Raw genomic sequence first — 19,309 nt, 5'->3', positions numbered from 1 at the left:
CTGTTGACAATTTGTTTTCATTAGGGACAGAACAGAATAAATATTTAGGCTTCCAGTCACAGACTCCTGTGATCAGCTCTCCATCGTGACCCCAACTTCAGAGCAATGGGCTCCAGCTCTGTGCGCATCCTCAGACACAGGTAACCCTGATGCTCTCGTGCCACTTTGCAGCTGCCACCACACCCCAACAAGCCTTCCAACAAGTCCCTCTAAAGCAGAACCTACACACAGCAGCCTCCATTCTCAAAGAGGCAATTCCCAGATTCACACACATCACTCAAGAAGTGGCAAACACTTAAACGTTGTGAAGAAAAATAAATTCAACACTACGTGTCACTGGCTTTTAAACAACAAAATAAGTTAACAGTCAAAATAGGTTTATCTGCATTCATCTCACTAGAAGCAAACTGTCACTAGCATCTTTTTATTTCAAAGACACATTTACAGGTTTCTGTAATAAAATGATCCAATTCTTTCGACGTAAAAGTTTCTTCAAGGTCCTATCTCCCAAAAGCAACCAAAAGTTGGTCAAAATAATTGCATGAGCCAGCTCACCTCCATGTTCCTCGTTACTTGGGAAGTTGAGATCCGGAGCATCACTGCTCAAAGCTAACACAAGCAGAAAAATCATTGAATCTCAGGGAAGCTGAACAAAATGGTGCTACCCTGTCATCTCAGCTACAACCCAAAGCATAAACAGGCAGACTAAACCAGGTGCAGGCTGGGCCAAAAGTAAGACCCTATCTCAAAATAAGCAGTAAAAAAAAAAAAAAGGCTGGCAGAGAGTGCCTGCCAAGCAAGCCGGAGACCATGAGTTCAAATCCCAGTACCACCAAAAATAAATATAAATACACAGAGAGAGAGAGAGAGAGAGAGAGAGAGAGAGAGAGAGAGAGAGAGAGAGAGAGAGAGAGAGAGAGAGAGAGAGAGCAGTGTGGCTTAAAGTATAAGAGAGGACCTGGGTTCAAGTCCCAACTTTCTTATTTAATAACTTCATAGCCATGGGTTTATGACTTTACCCTAGTTTCCTCATCCAAGAAACAGGATCATGCCAGGTGTCAGTGACTTCATACCTGGAATCCAAGTTATTCAAGAGGCTGAGATGTGAGGATCACAGTTCAAAGCCAGTCCAAGCAGGAAAGTCCGTGAGACTCTTATTACCAATTAACTACCAGAACCAAAGTGATGCTACAGCTAAAAGCTCAGGGACAGTGCCCTGGCTTTGAGTTCAAGCCCCACAACCAACAAAAAAAATATTATTCTTATATTCCTCTGTCCTCATTCTAAAAATTAAGAAATAGCAACCCAGAAAGAAGACATGACCCACCAAAGGGTCATTTAGTGGGGAGATTGCACCGACCGAGAAAGCTGATATTGAGACTGGTTTTCCCAAGAGCTCATCTTCTCAAGAAGGTGCCAGTTCTGACAGGCAGCAAACACAGGATCTCTGCCTCTTCAAGTCCACAGGGAGTGGTCAGAACTTTCTCCAAGGGTCCTATGACCCTGGGGGTCTCCACCCCCCTCCCAGCTGTATTATGTTCCATTAACAGGGAAGCCAGTTACACATCCCAAGAGAAGGGGTGGCTGACCTGCACAGGGCCTAGATGTTCCCACAGAGCCAACTCTGCATTCCAACGCCCCATGTCAGGACACTGTGCTGGTACCACCAATACTCATAGTAGGCGAGGAAGCCCAGCTACAGGCTACAGTTCCAGCCTAAGTAGTCTAGCCAGATCCCTGCAAAACTTCACTGTGAACGTATATTTTTTTAAGTTCAGCAAGGATCAGGTCTGCCATCAATGGAAATAAAGCAAACATTCCTTGCGTTTTCTATTCACTACAGTTCTACCAATCTGGTGAACTCACACTGGCTCCACTGAGCATCCAAAGAAGCGCTAACTGTATCATTCTTCATTAAAATCAATGGGGAATCTGGTCTGGGGATACGGTTCAATGGCAAAGCACTTGTGTAAGTATGCAAGTCCCTAGGTTTGATCCCCAGGGCTGCAAGGAAGGAAATAAATAAAATCTAATTGTGACTCAATGCTTACAATATCTTTGTAAATAAAGTATCTTGGAGCATAGAATCCACAGAGGTGGCAGGACACAAACGTAAGAAGGCTTTGTAAAAAGAGCTAGGGAACCTTTCTATAAACAGGCCCAAAGCATGATACATGATATTGTCTTCCCAGATGAAGTTATTAAAAACCAGTCAGTCACCCCATAGTGAAGCAAAGAAACCAAGCACTGGTCAGCAGGGTTTGCCTTCCACAAGCTAGGACCACTCCCACCAGGACCTGCCAGCCCAGTTTCAAATCATACCAGGCCATCTAGTGGGTCATCATTAATTAGGCAGATGCCAAATTTGATATTAATTAAGAAACGCAGCATGATATTGTAGTCAAGAGAACACTAGAAAAGAGCTAAAACTAAGTTCAAGTCTACGGTCAACAGGACTGAACCCCTCCATTGCCTTATCTACAAAACAGGAGTAAAAATAGAACCCAACGCTCAGGGCTGTTGATTATAACATAAGGTAAAACTAAGGCCCTCAGAACAGCACCTGGGAAACACTGAGCACTCAATAATGGCTCACTATCATTATGAACTCTTCATAAAATGGGAATAACTCCTATCCTGTCCAAATAGTGACGAAATTGAATGGAAATGCATTTTCAAAGGCCTGTGCCTATAGTAAGTGCTCAATAAACACTAGTGCCATTAAATAAGTAATCAACTATTTTACTGCTGTTTAGTAACATGTCCCTCCCCTTGAAACCACCACCCCAACTCCCACCTCTAAGGACAAGGGCTGCCTCTAACATTGTGGGGGCCACAGAAAAACATTCTGATTTCTACCTCACTGCCTCTCCAAGTTCCCCTTGACAAAGATGCTGGCAAAATGATGCCAGAGAAAGTATGTGGAGACAGTCAACTAGAATTTAAGTTCATTTTCTGTAGCTTGGGGTCAGAATCGACCGAGGCACTCTGGTGATCAAGTTTTCTGCAATTCCCTATTCCACGCATTAGCTCGCTGACAGAAATTCACCGCGGTATTTAAAGTGGCAGCCATCACAACTAACTCAAATTGTATTGGCTTCCCCGATGCTGAAATGCTCCGCTGAAACCATCAATTGGCCAATTCAGAGATAACGTGGTGGCTGAAATTCCCTGTCATGCTGTAAAATCCCTTTCGCAGCAGCTCACGGCTCGCAGCTCCGCAGTGGAACCTGCGCCCAAAGCTGCAGCCAGCACTGTCTTGTGTAACCTAAGAGGCTGGCAGAGCAGGATCTGGCGGGCAGCAGCACTGCCAAGGGGAAGGGCCTCCAGAGAGAGAATAACATTTTCTACTGGAAGCCTTCTAAAAAGCAGTGCAACAAGGCCAGCGGCACACACATGCCCTGCACCAGACCTGCCCACTGGGTGCTGCCCCCTCCTCGCAGGCTAGGTGGCCAAAGCCACAGGCGGCGCTCAGCCTCTCCCAAAGAAAGCTGCAAAATTCCTGAAGGATGGCACAGACATGCGCACACATGTCAGCCTTATAGGGGGAAGAGTTTCTAGAGCCACTGGCTGCCATGGGAATCAGGAGCCCTGCAGTCCCACACATTGGCCAAGTTACCACCCTGCTCCAGACGTCTGTATGCCCAACTGGAAACTGCAAGGCTCCTTCTTGAACTTCGTTCCATGACTAAATGGTTGGTTCAGATTTGAAATACAATTCTCAGAAGACGGCTTGACTATCACAAGCCAAACAACCTGCCCAAGGTCATCTGAAGGAATCAAAACTGTACCCTGGTCATCCCAATCCCAGTCCTGTGAACTCTCTATGACCCTGAATTAAGGCCCCAGCACCTACAGTACAGAGCCAAACAAGTGGCTGGTGTCCTGGGAAAACAGCCCACCAATAGATGGCTCTTCCCATCAGCATGCAAGGCCACAGCCACTATCCCGTGTGGGAAGGCCACCACCCAGAGTGTCCTCTCTCAAACAACCTTCTGTAGCTGGGAAAGGAGGATCAGAGGAGAGCCTTGGACGGCAGCCCCAGGGAGCAGCATGCTTCTTAAGGTCAGAGGACTGTGAAACACAAGTGAAATATCAGTTTCACCCAAACACACAAAGAACAGAACACAAAGCCTGCTCTGGGAGCTATGCAAACAGCTGTCACTAGGAAGGGACTGGGAACTGGGGATGTGGAGCCCACTGGTTGAGACAGGGTGCCCTGGGACCTATCCTTAGGATTCTCCCTGCAGCCACAACCCTATTCATACAATGTCCTCCATGGCAGATCAGGTTCCCCAAGCCCCAACCCAGACATGCAAGAGGAGCTATCCCATGCCAGTCAGATAGGCAAGCGGCAACCTTCTTAGGCTTTGCCTAAAGCTGGGTGCATTCCACTACTGAGTTGAGTACCCCAGCTCACCCACAGTGTGAGCCAGCTGAGGGTCCATCCCTAGAAGTGAGAGCTACTTACTGCTTACTCAACATTTAACAAGCAGGGATAGGGTCCTTCTCTGTGTTCACTGCACCAAGAATATGCAGCAAACAGCAGAGACCAAGGTCCGACAGCCTAACAGGCATCACCCTGGAGTACCAGATGTGGTAGGAAACCTTTCTTATTATAGATCTAGAAGCTGAGACTCCACCCCCAATCACTGGACCTTTGGGAACTGAGTTTCAACTTCAGTGTCTCTCGGCCAATGGCTTTCACACTTGAGTTAAGACCCACAATGAGACAAGGGTTACCTGACAAACCCAGGGCATACTTACATTTATGTGCACTTGTCAATCACTAAAAACAGAGGTTTTCAGAAGAAATATTCATGTTTACTCAGTGCAATACAGCTCTCTTTTTGGGTAATTATCAGTCATGACCCTCTAAGATGATTTTTGATGCACTAATGGGTCACAACTCAGTATGCAAAACATGTGTCACTCATCACTCTTCATTAAAACATGTCTTTACCATGCTTGATATCTGAGCAGAGATCAAACTGCACAGTATGGCTCACTGACCTCCAGGTTTATTCACAACTCTATGATAGGCCCCAGGAATGAGTGGGCCATGGGGATAAAGATGAAGTTTCTGCCTTCAAGGAACTTACAGTCCAGAAGGTGGAAGGGAAGAGACTCTTAACTCCCCATGAAATAACCTCCTTTCTAGACAGCAGGTAACCAATGACTGAGATTTCTTCTTTTTTTTTTTGTCATTGTTGTTGTTCTTTTTTTTGTTTTTGTACCAGTCCTAGGGCTTAAACTTGGCCTGAGCACTATCCCTGAGCTTTTTTGCTCAAAGTCAGCACTCTACTTGAGCCACAGCTCTACTTCTAGCTTTTTAGTGGTTAACTAAAGATAAGAGTCTCATGGATTTCCCTGCCTGAGCTGGCTTCAAACTTTGATCCTTAGCTCTAACTCAGCCTCCTGAGCAGCTAGGATTGCAGGTGTGAGCCACTGGCAACCAGCCCCAGTGAAATTTATGGGATTTCTGGGGAAGAAGGGAAGTGGGATCTTTCCTCCTAGCAGGCCTCGGGGGGGAGGGGGGGCAGCCACATTCCAGACTGGTATGTACTCTACAGAAGAATCCTGTTGGTAGAGGAGCAAAAGTGCCCTGTCATGTGCTATGGTACCATGGGGAAGGCCCAGAGGCAGCCAGAAAAGCACCTGTTCCATGGAAAGAAGAGGTGGAAGAGGAGGAAATAGACACAAGCACAGGCCAAGTGTTAACCAGGGTCATCCTCGAGCCATCTTATTTCACCTTCACAAGCAGCAGGCTGGGGTACCTATGGCATATGACACCTATACCCCCATCACTTGGGGCTGCCTAACCCAGAGATCCATACAGCTCCTCAACAAGTGAGCAAGCAGGTGAGCCACAGTTCACTGGCACATACCTCTCACACGAAGATTCCTCTGCCCCAGTCTTCCCTGCTGCCAATCATTGCACAGCTAGCTATGAGAAAGTAGGGCTTCCATGGCCATGAATAGCAGCACATGCCTCAGAGCTATTCAGAAGGAGGAGATTGGGAGAGCATGGTTTTAAAGCTAGTTAGGGGAAAAAAATTAGCAAGACTCCATCTCAATGAACAAGCTAGGTGGGATAATCCTAGCTACTACAAGGAAGGCACAGGTAACAGAAGTACAGTCTATAGCCACACAACAGTAAGACTCTACCTGAAAAATAACTAAAGTAAAATGATCTGGAGTGTGGCTTAAATGGTAGATGCCCTGAGTTCAAGCCCCAGTACCAACAACAACAAAGAAAACTGAAAGCACACATTATACAGTGCTTACTGTGGCCAGGCACGGAAAGGCACCTATTGTGTATAAACTATGTGTGTATAAGCACACTAATCCTAAAAACCATGTGTACATAATCTCTGTTACCTAATTTTCCATCCAAGGAAACTGAGGCATGCTAGTTAATTAAAGTACTTGAGTTTACAAACAAGAAAGCACAGCCAGGCAGTACAAAGAAAACTATCCTGGACTCTGGCTAGATCTATAGGTTCAAGTTCTAGTAATGACTTACGGTGGAGCATGTTTGTTCTCTGGGCCTCAGTTTACCAATTTATAAAATGACTATGCTGGGCACCAGTGGCTCACATCTATAATTCCAGCTTCTCAGGAGGCTGAGACCTGAGGACCACAGTTCAAAGTCAGCCCCAGCAAGAAAGTCCATGAGATTCTTTATCTCCAATAAACTACTCAGAAAAAGCTGAAAGTAGCACTGTGGCTCAAGTGGTAAAGCACTAGCCTTGAGCAAAAGAAGCTCAGGGACAAAGCTCAGGCCCTGAGTTCAAAACCCAGGACTAGGACTAGCACACACACACACACACAAAAAGACTAAGTGATTCTCAGTTCTACCATGATCAACCCTGCCATTTCCATGCTTGCTGTTCCCCCAGCTCAAAGCATTATCCCACACAACTTTTTCAAGCAGTTTTCACATTCAAGGCTACATCAGGCTCTTTACCAGAAAGCCAGGAAGGTGCTTAGGAAGTAACCTGGACACTGCCAGTCCTGTTCTCCTGGTCTGGGGCTGTCTGCCTAAGATCCAGGGACCAAGAAGTCCAAAGAAAGAAGCTGACATGTGAGTCTCAGCCTCCCAGGGGCCTGTCATCCCCAGCTCTTCTCCTTAGGGTTCTCTTCTGTGTATCCTGACACACATACAAAATAAGATGAGGCCTGAACTGTAGGGGCAAGATGCACACTGGAGATGACATAGGACCCTCACAGGGCTTTCAATTGGCTTATTACTGAACACAGACAACCCTTCACGGCACACCCAGTCTTCCCAGACTTCCTTCTGGCCACCTGTGCAGTGAGCAGCACAAGGACAGCCTTGTGCCCATTTTACAGGGAGGGGTAACACTGAGGAGTGAAGGCTCACAGCTCACCAGGAATTTGAAGCTGAAATTCAGACCTAGATCCCTGCTAATGCTTCACTGACAGCCCTCTGAGCCTTACCGTTTGCTCTGCAGCAGCACACACAGGCGTGGCCCAGGACCCCTCTGTCCAATACAGATAAGGGCTGAAGACATCTCAAGGGAGTATTTATCAGTGCCAGCTGTGGCAGGACCACCAGCTCTGCCCCTTGTGAGGATGCAGGGCTAAAACAAGACTGCTATACAAGGATACAAGGAGGGTACCCATGACACATCAGAGGAACCCTGGCCCCAGGAGTGCATCAATGGCAAAGTCAAGGGTCCAGTGTCCCTTCCCTAGGGTCAACTTGCTCTCTCTGAAAAATACGCTGGTTTTGGGGACTGTGAAGAGAAATCAACCTGAACAAGCACAAGCCAGGTAGACAGACAACCATCATACACAGATACTATTACTCAGCCCTCTCCACATCATGCCAAGGATCTGCTATTCATTCCCCATTGTATAGATGGGGAAACTGAGGACCCCAAAATCTGCCTGCCTGGAAAAATGATAAACTTGAGGATGAACTCAGGGCTGATGCTAAGCCTCTAGTTAAAACCCAAACTTTCCGGGGCTGGGAAGGTGGCTCAGTGGTAGAGTGCTTGCCTTGCAATGCATGAGGCCCTGGGTTCGATTCCTCAGTACCACATAGGCAAAAAGAAAAAAGCCGGAAGTGGTGCTGTGGCTCAAGTGGTAGAGTGCTAGCCTTGAGCTGAAGAGCTGAGGGGCAGCGCCCAGGCCCAGAGTTCAGGCCCCATGACCGGACCCAAAAAAAAAAAAAAAAAAAAAAAAAAACCCAAACTTTCCAAACTCCAGAGAAGTCAAAAAAGGCATAGTGCAGGTACAGTTTCCTAAAACTCCTCTCTCCAAGGCCACAGAGAACCCCATTACCCGGGTGAATCAAAAACAAGCTGTGTGTGTCTATTTGCTGTCAGCTCCCAGCAACATGTTTGTGTGAATCGCTTAATGTACTTGTGCCGTGATCAGAATTATTACCAAGCTAAAAAAGATTAATTTTTCTAAATACTCTAAAGCCTCAGACACTATTATAAAAGGCTACAGCCAGTGTAACATTCCTGTTATCTTGGCTGACAGTGGCTGGCAGGCCTCAAGTACAACCCCCACATTTCTCCTTCCTACAACTTAAATACTCACACTCCCACACAGCAGAGGTGGCCCAGGCATCCTGGGCCTGAGGTCCTCACTAGAGAAGTAGTCTCCCTTATACAACAGAGCCAAACTAAGGGACACTGCAGGGAGTGCTGGGTGTCTCCCGGCTCCCTCCAAGTGTTGGCTGGCACAGAGCTCGCTCTCGGTCCAAGTTTGCAAATGCTTAGCTAACAAAGATGGCATTATGCACAAGGCTGGTGCACACTGCTGGTCTGGGAGTTCAAATGAAGTGACCACTGCCAAAAACTTTGTTTGGGTCCCCACTGCTCCCCCCTGCCCCACCTCCCGCCTTGAAATAAAGGGCAAGCGTTTGCAATGTGGGGTCTTGCCGCCACTTGAAACCCATTAAGGTGGCCACATTGCCCGAGTCCTGGCAAAATGCAATTCCAGTCCTTCATTTAATGTTTAATTAGCTACCGATGGAGGAGTCTGGCAGCCTCTGGGGTCAAGAGGAATTGTAGAAAACAGGGTGGGAGCCCAAAGAAGAGACTCAATACAAAGTCTGAGCTCCAAGGGGAGGGGGTACAAAACAAAACTGTATGCTTTTATAAAATCTGCCATACAAAGGTGCCAAGGGTCAGAGTCAAAGGCAAGCTATGAACTTGCCAGGACCTCAGGGCAGATAGCAAGGCTGGCTTGTAGTGGGACAGCATCCCCCAGCTCCTTGAAGCCCAGCTGCAGGCCTCCCCCTCTTCCTACCCCCATTGTCATGTAGTCATACCCAGATTTCCAGTGGGGTCTGGCAGGCGTGGCCACTCCCTGCCTGGCAGGAACCTCAGCTCAGCACATCCACGAAAAACCCTCTCAAATATCACTCTGCTATTTCAAACCCACCAAGGACGCTGGACCCCTGCCACCTAGCCACAAATACCTCAGCTCCTGCCCACGCCCACAACTCTGGGGTCCTTTCTTCCTTAACTAATCTTCTCAGACATGAAGTCTCCCAGCCAGGGGTGGAGGGAGAGGTGAACCCAGCATGAAGGGGGCTTCAGAGCAGCAAACCAGGGCAAGCAGGGGAAACTGGATGAGGTCACGGGCCTCCCTGTCCATTATACTCCCCAAGTTCTTCACTGGGAATCCCAGGAGAACTGGAGTTTAGGGAGCAACCGTCCATGAACCTCCCAGAATCACGTACAAAGTCTCCTTCATGAGGACACATGCGTTTTCTGGAAAGAAAGCCCACAGCTTTTATCACATTTCTCCTGCCAAAGCCAAGAACCACTGCACCATAACAGATCCCCTTCCAGGGGTCAGGTCTCACCTCTGCCAGTGACTTGGTAACTCACTTCCCAGGGGCTTCACTTTCATTCTGTTACAGATATTTCTTCTGTGAACAGAAGTGGCACTGAGCAGGTACCAGGCCTACTCGGAGTCTAAGCAAACATGCTCCCTCTATTTGCAAGGAGCTGCTACCAGATGAGGGTTGTCAAAAGCAGAGTAGTAAAATGGAAAGAAGAAGGTTCTAGTCCTAGCCTGCCATCTCCTAAGCTCCTTGTCCTTTGACAAGCCTCAGTTTCTTCATCTATAAGCGAGGCAGCGGTGAGGCCCAAGAACAATGATTTAAGTGTGTTCCAGAAAGCCAGTGTTCTTCAGCACCTTCGATTCAAAAGCCACATTGTAGGGCTCACTCACTCTAAGCATCTCCTGCCACCAGAGGGAAAACACACAACCAGCTCCCAGAGGTAGAAAGCATTGGCAGTATCTAGAAAGATACCAGAAGACACTTCCACCCACCCAAAGCTCCACCCTGGGGAGCTCCAAGGGGAGAAAGTAGCCAGACAGCCCAGGCCTACAGTATGACACACTCTTGTGCTGAGAGTGCCTATTCAACAAAGGACAGACCAGACCAACATGCCAGAGAACCCAAAAGGACCCCCAGTGGGACCCAGGGGCTTTCCTCCACACTGAAAAGGACTGCCCAGCCTGAGGGGAACAGCAAGGAAACCACACAAGACAGCCGGCAGTCCTTCTGCGGTCTCAGGTGCTCTTCTGATAGAAGGCAAACTCATTTCTCAGAAACGTCCACCATAGTACTAAGTCCTCAGCGCACCATGTTACCATTGGCTAATTCTAAGGCTCTGGGGCTGGTGAAAAATGAGAGCCAAGAAAACCCAGTGGCCAGGTGTGATGGGGGAAAATAGACAATGACTCAGATAAAAACTCACCAAGTCAAGAACAGTTCAAATGCTCTCTCTGCTGAGTCTCCTGGTTCACTCCTGGCCCCATCAGTCTTAGCCTTGACCTAGGAGGGACCTGTGAGATCACCTGACCTCTGAACCCACCATCAGGAAAAGAGAGGACTTTCCCAAATCGTGACTATCATTCCTATACGAGTCAGGACAGGGACCTTCCATCTGAGGTCCTTTTGAACACATAGGAACTAAGGCCCTCCCTCCACCTCTCTAAACGAGGGATTCATTACCCACAAAAGACTATGTCTGAGATCAGGCTGCACAAGCTCACCAATGAGAATCTTCAATTTTCCCTGACAGAAAATACTAAGCCATTTAGCACTCTTACTTATGAGGCGAGAAGACATGGTTCAAGTGGTAAAATGCGGGCCCAGCAGGTACAATGCCCCCTGAGTTCAATTCTCATTATGGCCCCTACCAAAAAGGGGGGGGGGGGGCAACACTCATATTCACAATCCATGTGATTTATTTTAGGACTTAAAACAACTAGTCAGCTGATGTTAAAACTGTCATATTAAAGATCACACACAATTCAAGTCACTGAAGAAATACCTTGTAATTCTCTAAGCCCAAATCACCTGTGCTCTTACCCTTAACTCCTTCAGTCCATTAGCATGTCTTCCTTCTATGTAAAAGGAACTATGGGAGCTAGTGAGAGAAATAGCACATGGCCTCTGCCATGGAAAAAATTAATAAGCTGCAACTGAAAGGCAAACTGAAAGAAGTTAGCCAGAAGAATACAGAAAAACAATGCCTACCATGGACCCCTGGAGCCCAACCAAAAGAGATTAGAAACAGACTTGGGTCAGTCATGACTTGTGACTACCCTGTTCTATCACTATGGTTATTTCTCTGTTCCTCAGTTTCTCCATCTGCAAAATGGAGCCAGCAACGTGCTTCCTCACAGGGTCACTGGCAGAATGAAATGAGGGACTGAACCCACAGCAGTTAGCACAGAGCCCAGGAAGTTGATATAGTAGAAAGAGCTTTTATGGACAATGAAATAGAATGACTACCATGTGCAGAAAATCACCAGAAAAGTCCTCTTAAAGCCAGCACTATGAGTCACATAATCCCATCTACTCAAAAGACTGAGGTAGAAGGACCTAGAGAAACAACACAGTGAAGTCCTCCAAGGAGAACTTAAAAATTAGATTAAGATTTGAGTGGACAGAGAGATGTACTGTAGAGGAAGGGAGGTTTGTGAGAAGTTATAATTCTAGCAACATGTAGAGTATTTATTTTCCAGTTGCTTCTCTGCTACCACCCCTGTAACACAATGCCACCTCTTAATTCTGCCAATCCAAATGAATCACCCTATTCCTCCCCACTGTGACTTGACTCTGGCTGCAGGACACCAGATGGATCCAAACCTAGGAGAAGAGGGCTTGATCCTCAGATCTATGAGTCACAGGCCTCACTCAATGTGACCTCATCTCTGAGCATCATCTTCTCAACGTCACACCAGCCTCAGCAATCTGCACAAGTCTACTGCCATTCCTTAACACATCATTGGCAGCAAAATATGTGTAAGCTTCAGAACAGCATACTGCCATGCTGTGCCAGGACAGGAGACCAAACCACAGACTACCAGAAACTCTCATATCACTGTAGAATAACAAACTTGGTTCAAAGGTACCAGTAACAACTCTGAAGGTAAAAGATTACACAGATCCCTGACATCAAGAGATTGGCTTGAGGGGTTTGGGAGGAGGAGTTCCATGATAGAGTGTCTGCCTGTCACTCGTGGGTTTAATTTCCAGTACCACTGGGGGCTGAGTGATACAGGGAGACTGGCTGGATTGAAACTCCACGCAAATGAAACCATTTGCCAAATAGACAGGAGCAATATAGGACTGACTGTTCATAGGTCTTTAAAGCAAACAAACAAGCAAGATTTTTTGTAGCTAGGAAGGTCAAATTCACTGAGTATTTTTACATGGATGCTGTATCTCTTAGCTTCCCCCAAGTTCCAGTTCAGAAAACCCTATGATCATCACTATGGGATCCCAGGAGAATCAAATAACAGTGAACCTTTTATTAGTATAAGTTCACAAGGCAACAAGTACCAGTTACCAGCTTCTTCCTTCTAAACCCTGGAGAGGATACAAGAACTGGTCCATTTCCACTTCAAGGGCATATTAACTTTTTAGTCATAACAAGTCCATCATAAGTAGGGCGCTGGTGGCTCATGCCTGTAATCCAAGCTACTCAGGAGGCTGAGATCTGACGATGGCAGTTCGAAGCCATCCCAGGCAGGAAAGTCCATGAGACTCCGATCTCTAATAAACTACTCAAAAAAGCCAGAAGTAGCACTGTGGCCCGAGTGGTAAGAGTGCTATCCTTAAGCACAAAAAGGTCCAGGACAGCAACCAGGCCCTGAGTTCTAAGCTCTGGACTGGCAAAAAAAAAAAAAAGTCCATCATACCAAACAGGCTCAAACTCAGTGAACTTCCCTTTCAGTCTCTTAACTTCTACCACAGGATATACTTTAACTATATCCAATACACTGATTCTGACAACTTAGAAAATTCACGCAGATGAGATCTGGTCTCCCAAGCCAGTTTCAAACAGCATGCGGAGGACTTGGATGGCCTGGCCAAGAAAGTGGGACTTGACAATGTCCAAGAACCAACTTCCATAACCATAGCATGAGAACCATTCCTATCCACCTGCTACTGAAGAGCAAGACCAAATAGATCATCTACTATGTGCACACACAATTATGTGTGATACACACACACATATAAACTCAATACAGACTCAACTCTCTAGGGCCAACAAGAAGAACTGAAAGGAGGCCATACAAGACCTGCAGACACTTTTCTTCCCATCTTCCAACAGAGCCCAACCTGCTTCAATAGATCATAAAGTACGACCACACATCCCAGGTTCAAAGCTACCTTCCCCCTTTATTTCGCAGGAAATTGGTGTAGGAGATGGAAGACATGGCAGACAAATAGTTTCATAAGTTATTTGTCTGGAGAATAATTTCATAAGTCTTAAGACATGTATCCAGGTAGAAAGTGAAAGAGCAGAAAGCACTAAAGTCCGATGAAATTAACACACTTTCACTAGAATATTTGGGGCAGAGGATCACCAATAAGCTCAGTATCTCAGCATACCTATCATCCTATTAAATACAACAGCTTCCCTCCTCATACTATAACTTGAAAGACCACTTTCTAGAAGACAGAGCTAGAGTTCATTCTACCAAATTTCTCACTCAATTATCCCTTCTATTCCAAAGCATAGTTTTCACATTTGCTTTTTACTTCTTGGTTGTATCCACATTTTTTACCCTTAAGTCAACACCAAACAGGTTCAGTTCCTTCCCGGCTAACTGTCCACACTGAATACAAACCTTACATGAGTCTAAGCTCTGCAAACACCACTTAATTCTCCATTTATGTATCTATACTAATGGTAGCATTGTAAAATACCATTCCTCAAGTTAAAAATCCTTCATCAGGAGGGTCCAGAGGGGTGGGCAACAGGGAGGTGGGTGAGCAGGAGAACAGAAAGAAAGGCAAGGAGAAAATAAAGACCATTGCCAATTGGCTGTGTAGATGCTTTCGGTACTAAAGAAGGTAGAGCTATCCAACCCTGTAATTATTGCCAGGATTAAAAATTTGTTACTCACATAATCATGAAAGGCTTTTGCTTCACTTGAATGTTCACAAGTGTCTCTCCTTTCAGGAGCTGCACAGTAAAGGTCCCAAAATACGCTGCAAGTCAAAAAATAAAATAAGATCAGGTTACTAATTATTACTTGTATACATTCAGCAAGTGCACAATTCATGGCGCTAACAGCACCAGGTTTCCCAAGGTTTTCACTAGGCAAACTCAGTTTAAAAAACAAAGCAAATCCAACCTCTTCTGACAAGCCAGGTGTTTGTAATAAGAACAACAGTTTGTATCTACCAAGCACCTATTCTGTGCTAGATACTTCTCACAGTCAATATTGTAAGAGGATCCTCTCCCCGATTTACATGCTTCATATACAAGGCCACTGAGGTTTGTAAGGATTCACACCACACACCCATGGATCACAGGTGTTAATGCAGAGGAGAATCCACACCCATCTCATGCCACCCCCAAACCCAAATGGCTACATGTTATAAAAAAGTAAGTTGTGGAAGTCAGGGCACAGCTATGATTCATAGGCACAGCAATGTGGGCCACTCTGGCAATAAAGGAAATCTTACAGGTTCTTAATCCCAGAACCTGCACCCCCACCCACCCACCAAAGAACACAAAGCAATTTGCCACAGGAGAGGCTGTGGACAGCCTCTTGTCCCTCCTTGTTAAACAAGGCACAAGGACCTTTTTAGAAAGCACTCATCCAGTCAAGAGTGGTGAGGTGACAGGGGACCCAGAAATGGCACCCCAGCCTCTGTACTGCCAGAGTCCATGTAGTCATTCCAATACTGTTGGTAACACTATATACACAAGTCCTTTACCAACCCAGAAAAGAATTATACAAACATAGGAACACCCCAAACCAGACATCAAGGACCAGACAGACCCAGTTTGAAGGGCACAATGGGACCTGGAACTGTGGTCTGACATGTGAGCAGTTCTCCTGGCTGAACCATACCAGCTCCAGTCATCACACAAGTAGCTCACTCAAGGTGTGTGAATAATGCAGCCTGCCCATCAGCATAAGATCGGCTCCAGTGTCTCTTCCAGCTTTAGAAAGCCTCAGTCATTTGTTCAGTGTCAAGTCATACTCAGTAACTTCTAACACACCAGACCTCACCTACTCAGATCCACCACAACCTGAGCTCAGTACAACCAACCCCACGCTCCAGGTACAACGATGGAGAGGCTGCAGAGAACTCGATGCAACAAAAAAAAACAAACCAGGGGCTTGCCTGGCTGCAACCGGGACCTGAGGAATGTTCCTCCTGTCTTCAGAGCTACACACTGGATCAACCTCTCCACACAGGAAATTCCAGCCCCTTCTAAGAAACTTTCACTCATAATGAACCCAAGTTTCTTCACAATCCAGGGCAATCAGACCTGCCAACCTCATCCACAACTTGCCTCTAAAAAAAGCCACAGCCAACCTATCACCCACTCTCGCAGGTGGAATCCTTGCGCCACACCAGACGCCTCCAACCAGGCAGTTGGAAGGTTGGCAGAAGTAATTAAAAACTCATTTTCTCTGCACAAGTTAGAACAGACACTTCATCCTCCCATTGTTCAAAGAGACCTGAAACAGTAACCTGAGCTAGTGGTCAGGTAAATGTGCTAAGGTGCTAAGATCCCAAGATCCCAACACATGACACTCCATTCTCCGGCACTCCTCCAAAATATTAAAAGCTACCCTGTCTTGTTCTCCCTTTCAAAAGGATGTGAAAGACTTCACCTATCAGTCCCACAAAATACCCACATCACATCCTCATGACAACTCATTGTCTTGGGCCCTGAGACAGCCTCCCTCCTGCCTGCTGGTTAAACCTGGAGAGAGGGTCACACATAAGAAGAGGGAGAGGGGAGAGAAGAGAGGGAGAGAGGGAGAGCCCCTGAGGACAGCTGCAGGCACCCTGCCAGGCCTACTCTAACCAGTTGAGGTTCTAGGTAATATTAAGCTTTGTGGTTTCAGGGATGCTGGGGTTGGGGAGCACAGGGGAAAGGAAAGTCCAGTCAGTGTGAATCAGTATCTCTACAGGAAATGCATCGCTTTCTTGCTTTTTCTGTGGGTCCCTGGAACAGGTCCACTACTAGATGTTCTCAAGATCTGAAGCCTATAGAAGAAAGAGGAAGGGACAGGCCAGTAGCAGAACAGACCTGGTGTCCCCTTCACTTTGCCCTGCCCCCACTCTCTCTAATTAAAGCAGCATGCAGGATTGACAAAAACCCTTCTAGTTTTTTTTCCAAGCTCCTGCCTAGTGCCCCAGAGTGAAACAGAAAAGTAACAAGTTTCTACCCTCGCTCTGTAAGGTTTCCTTGGTTTTTCCACAGAAGAAGAAACACCAAGGAAAAACTTCAGGCAGCAGTGTTTGGTCCTTTTCCTCCTTGGCCAGTTCTGATGTAGGTGCACAGCTGAAGCTAAGGGTGAAGGGCTGCTCCAGGTCTCCTGTCTTTGTTCACTTGGACCCAGGGCTCAGAACAAAACACACACACAAAACTATCACACAACTTACCACCACCACGAGTGCAGAAACCCAGGAGGTTCTCCCAGCGTGATGTTTTTTTCCCATCGAATCTGGAACAGAGGGAGCACAGAGGTAGCTTAGACGGACAGAGAGGAGGGACAGGCAGGCAGGGGCTTCCTGGAGCCAAAAGGCTGTGAAGACCAACTAACAATAAATGCCAAAAGGTGATAAAAATTCAAAATGGTGGCCACAGTGACTGCTCCTGAAAACAAAGGCTCTAAGAATAGTGGGGAGGAAGGGGTGTCAAGAAACTGGATGCTGGGGGTGCCCACTCACCTCTGATAAGAAGGTCTGTGCAGATTTCTGTGCTCCTACGTGCAGTAAATATTCGTAGACGTATAAAGCTAACCTGGCAAGTGGGTAGGAGAGAGGGAGAGAGAGAGAGGAGGGGAAGGGGAGAGAGAGAAGAGAGGGTCAGATCACACTGGGACTCTCTCTGGACCTTGCCAGCAGGCTCAGAGCCCCATCTTCACAGTCCCATTGTAGCCGTGGGCAGAGGTGAGCGGCTCTCACCCCAGGCATGGCCTTGGAGTGAACAGTTAGGGGGTGGGTACCAGGGACGCGCTGCCCTGGGGCTGGAAAGTGGGAGAACCCCCAAACTTGAACTTCCAGGCAGCGTTTGGGCCAAACCCACCACCCTAGGTCTCTCAAACTCACACACCACCGGAGCCCAGAGCCACCCTCCTTTTCCTGATCTACTCTCCCTGGCCACGTTCATCCCGCTTGGGGGTCCGAACAGATTCAGCCCGGGTCTGGGTGACCGGCGCGCTCTGGAGAGGGCAGCAAAGCGCCGCCCTCAACACCTCCCCTCAAACAACTGTCCCCCCAAGCGTGGGGCCGAGCCGGCGCCGCCTTCCCTGCCCAGTCGGGCGCCCCAGAGGGCGCGGAGCCGGCAGCGAGGCCGCGGACAGAGAAGGGAGAGCGCTCCCGGCCGAACAAAGCCCCCGGCACGCACTCCTCACGCCGCGGGCGGACAAAAGGAGCCTTCGGGGCTGCAGAAGCCACGCGCCCCCTGTCCGCGCCCGGTGGGCAAAGTGCGGCCACCGCGGGGAGCGCGGGGCCGGGGCGAGCGCACCGGCTCGCGGCGGGACCTCGCCCACCCCTCGCGCCGCCACGGAACCCCCCGCGCCCAGCTCGCCCCGAAGCCACCAAGTGCCGCTCGCCGGAGGCTGGCTGCCCCTCGTCGTCCCTTTCCCCGGTGTGCCCCAGCCTCCGCCGACTCCCAACAATGGGCTCCCCCACGCCGCCGCCACGGCCGCGGAGAAGGGGCCCGGCAGGCGCGCGGAGCCCCGGGGGCGGCCGGAGGTGAGCGACCCCGGCCCCTCGCCCGCCCACCTGCCTCCCACCGCCCGCAGCCCGGGGCGCGCGGCCGCCACTCCGCGAGGCTTACTTTTCCCGAGCCTGCCCGTCCGAGGGCACCGCCGAGCCTTTGCCTTTGGCAAACATGGTTTGTAGAGAAGAGGGCGCCGAACCCCGCCGCCGCCGCCGCCGCCGCCGCTACCGTCCGGTCTCCCGAGCTGCCCTGCTCCCGGCCCCCTCCCGGCGCTCGCCCGCTCGCTCGCGCTCGGCTCGCCGCGCTCCCTCCCTCCCCGGCGCTGGCTCCGCGCTCTTTCCAGCTGTCAAAGCGTCAGCCCCGGCCGCGGCCCCATCTCCCTGGAACTCCTCCCGCGCGGCTCGGCCTGCGCTGCGCCGCCGCCCGCCCGGCTGCCCGCCGCTCGCTCCTTCGCTCGCTCGCTCCCCGCGCGCCCGCCGCTCGGCTCCGCCTGCGCCGCCCTCTGCGCCTCCGGCACCGCTGCCGCTGCCGCCGCCGCCGCCGCTGGTCTACTTGGAGCTCAACCGAACGTGGCTGCCCCGGCAGGAGCGCGGCGGGCGTCCACGCCCCGCGACGGACGGCCGCCCTGGCCAATCGGCGCGCGGGGGCGGGCCCGGCGGCCGGGAGGGACGCCTGTCAGCGCGGCCGCGGCAGTCCCGCTGCGCCGCCTCCGCCAGCCGCTGCCCGCTCCGGCGCTGGCCGCGGCTGCAGGGGGCGAGCCCCGGCTCTGGGATGGGGCGGGGGCCCTCAGGGCTCCGGCTCCAGAATAGGGGGCTTGGCCAGCGCTCCCGCGGCGCGCACGGCTGGGGCCGGGGCGCTTCGGCTGCGTCCGTGGGAGGCGGCTCGGACCCCAGGCGGAGCGTCCCTTCCCCTCCTGCGGGTCCCTCTCGCTTATCGCCTGGCCGCCCCTGCGGCTCGCACCCGCCCAGCCCTTATCTTGCCCTCCCCCTCGACTCCGACCCGGACCCCTCCCCAGACTCGGGCCCTGCGCCCCGCCCCGGGCCTCTCCGCGCCCAGCTTAGCTTCCCCCGTGCGCCGGCTCGGGCTCC

At 49.5% G+C, this 19,309-nt stretch overlaps 1 protein-coding gene across 2 annotated transcripts in view; it reads right to left on the bottom strand.

The window, feature by feature from the left end:
* Ssbp3 (single stranded DNA binding protein 3) overlaps positions 1 to 18,796 on the bottom strand; it is a 157,096-nt gene extending 138,300 nt beyond the window's left edge. Inside the window, exons 1-4 of one of the 2 annotated variants that reach the window (XM_042669676.1) lie at positions 18,339 to 18,796; positions 17,225 to 17,297; positions 16,937 to 16,998; positions 14,428 to 14,512 (exon numbers count right to left, since the gene is read on the bottom strand). In XM_042669676.1, the coding sequence (XP_042525610.1) occupies positions 14,428 to 14,512; positions 16,937 to 16,998; positions 17,225 to 17,297; positions 18,339 to 18,394 (276 nt within the window). In that variant the 5' untranslated portion in view covers positions 18,395 to 18,796. The remainder of the gene's footprint in view (positions 1 to 14,427; positions 14,513 to 16,936; positions 16,999 to 17,224; positions 17,298 to 18,338) is intronic. The other variant, XM_042669677.1, reaches the window with a different exon arrangement.
* Between the last annotated feature and the right edge of the window lie 513 nt (positions 18,797 to 19,309).

Source organism: Dipodomys spectabilis, unplaced genomic scaffold, assembly GCF_019054845.1.
Source record: "Dipodomys spectabilis isolate Male_0828 unplaced genomic scaffold, ASM1905484v1 ptg000504l, whole genome shotgun sequence".
In the NCBI taxonomy this organism is placed as follows: domain Eukaryota; kingdom Metazoa; phylum Chordata; class Mammalia; order Rodentia; family Heteromyidae; genus Dipodomys; species Dipodomys spectabilis.
The sequence above is the reverse complement of the archived record's forward strand: the minus strand, read 5'-3'. Positions and strand labels throughout refer to the sequence as shown.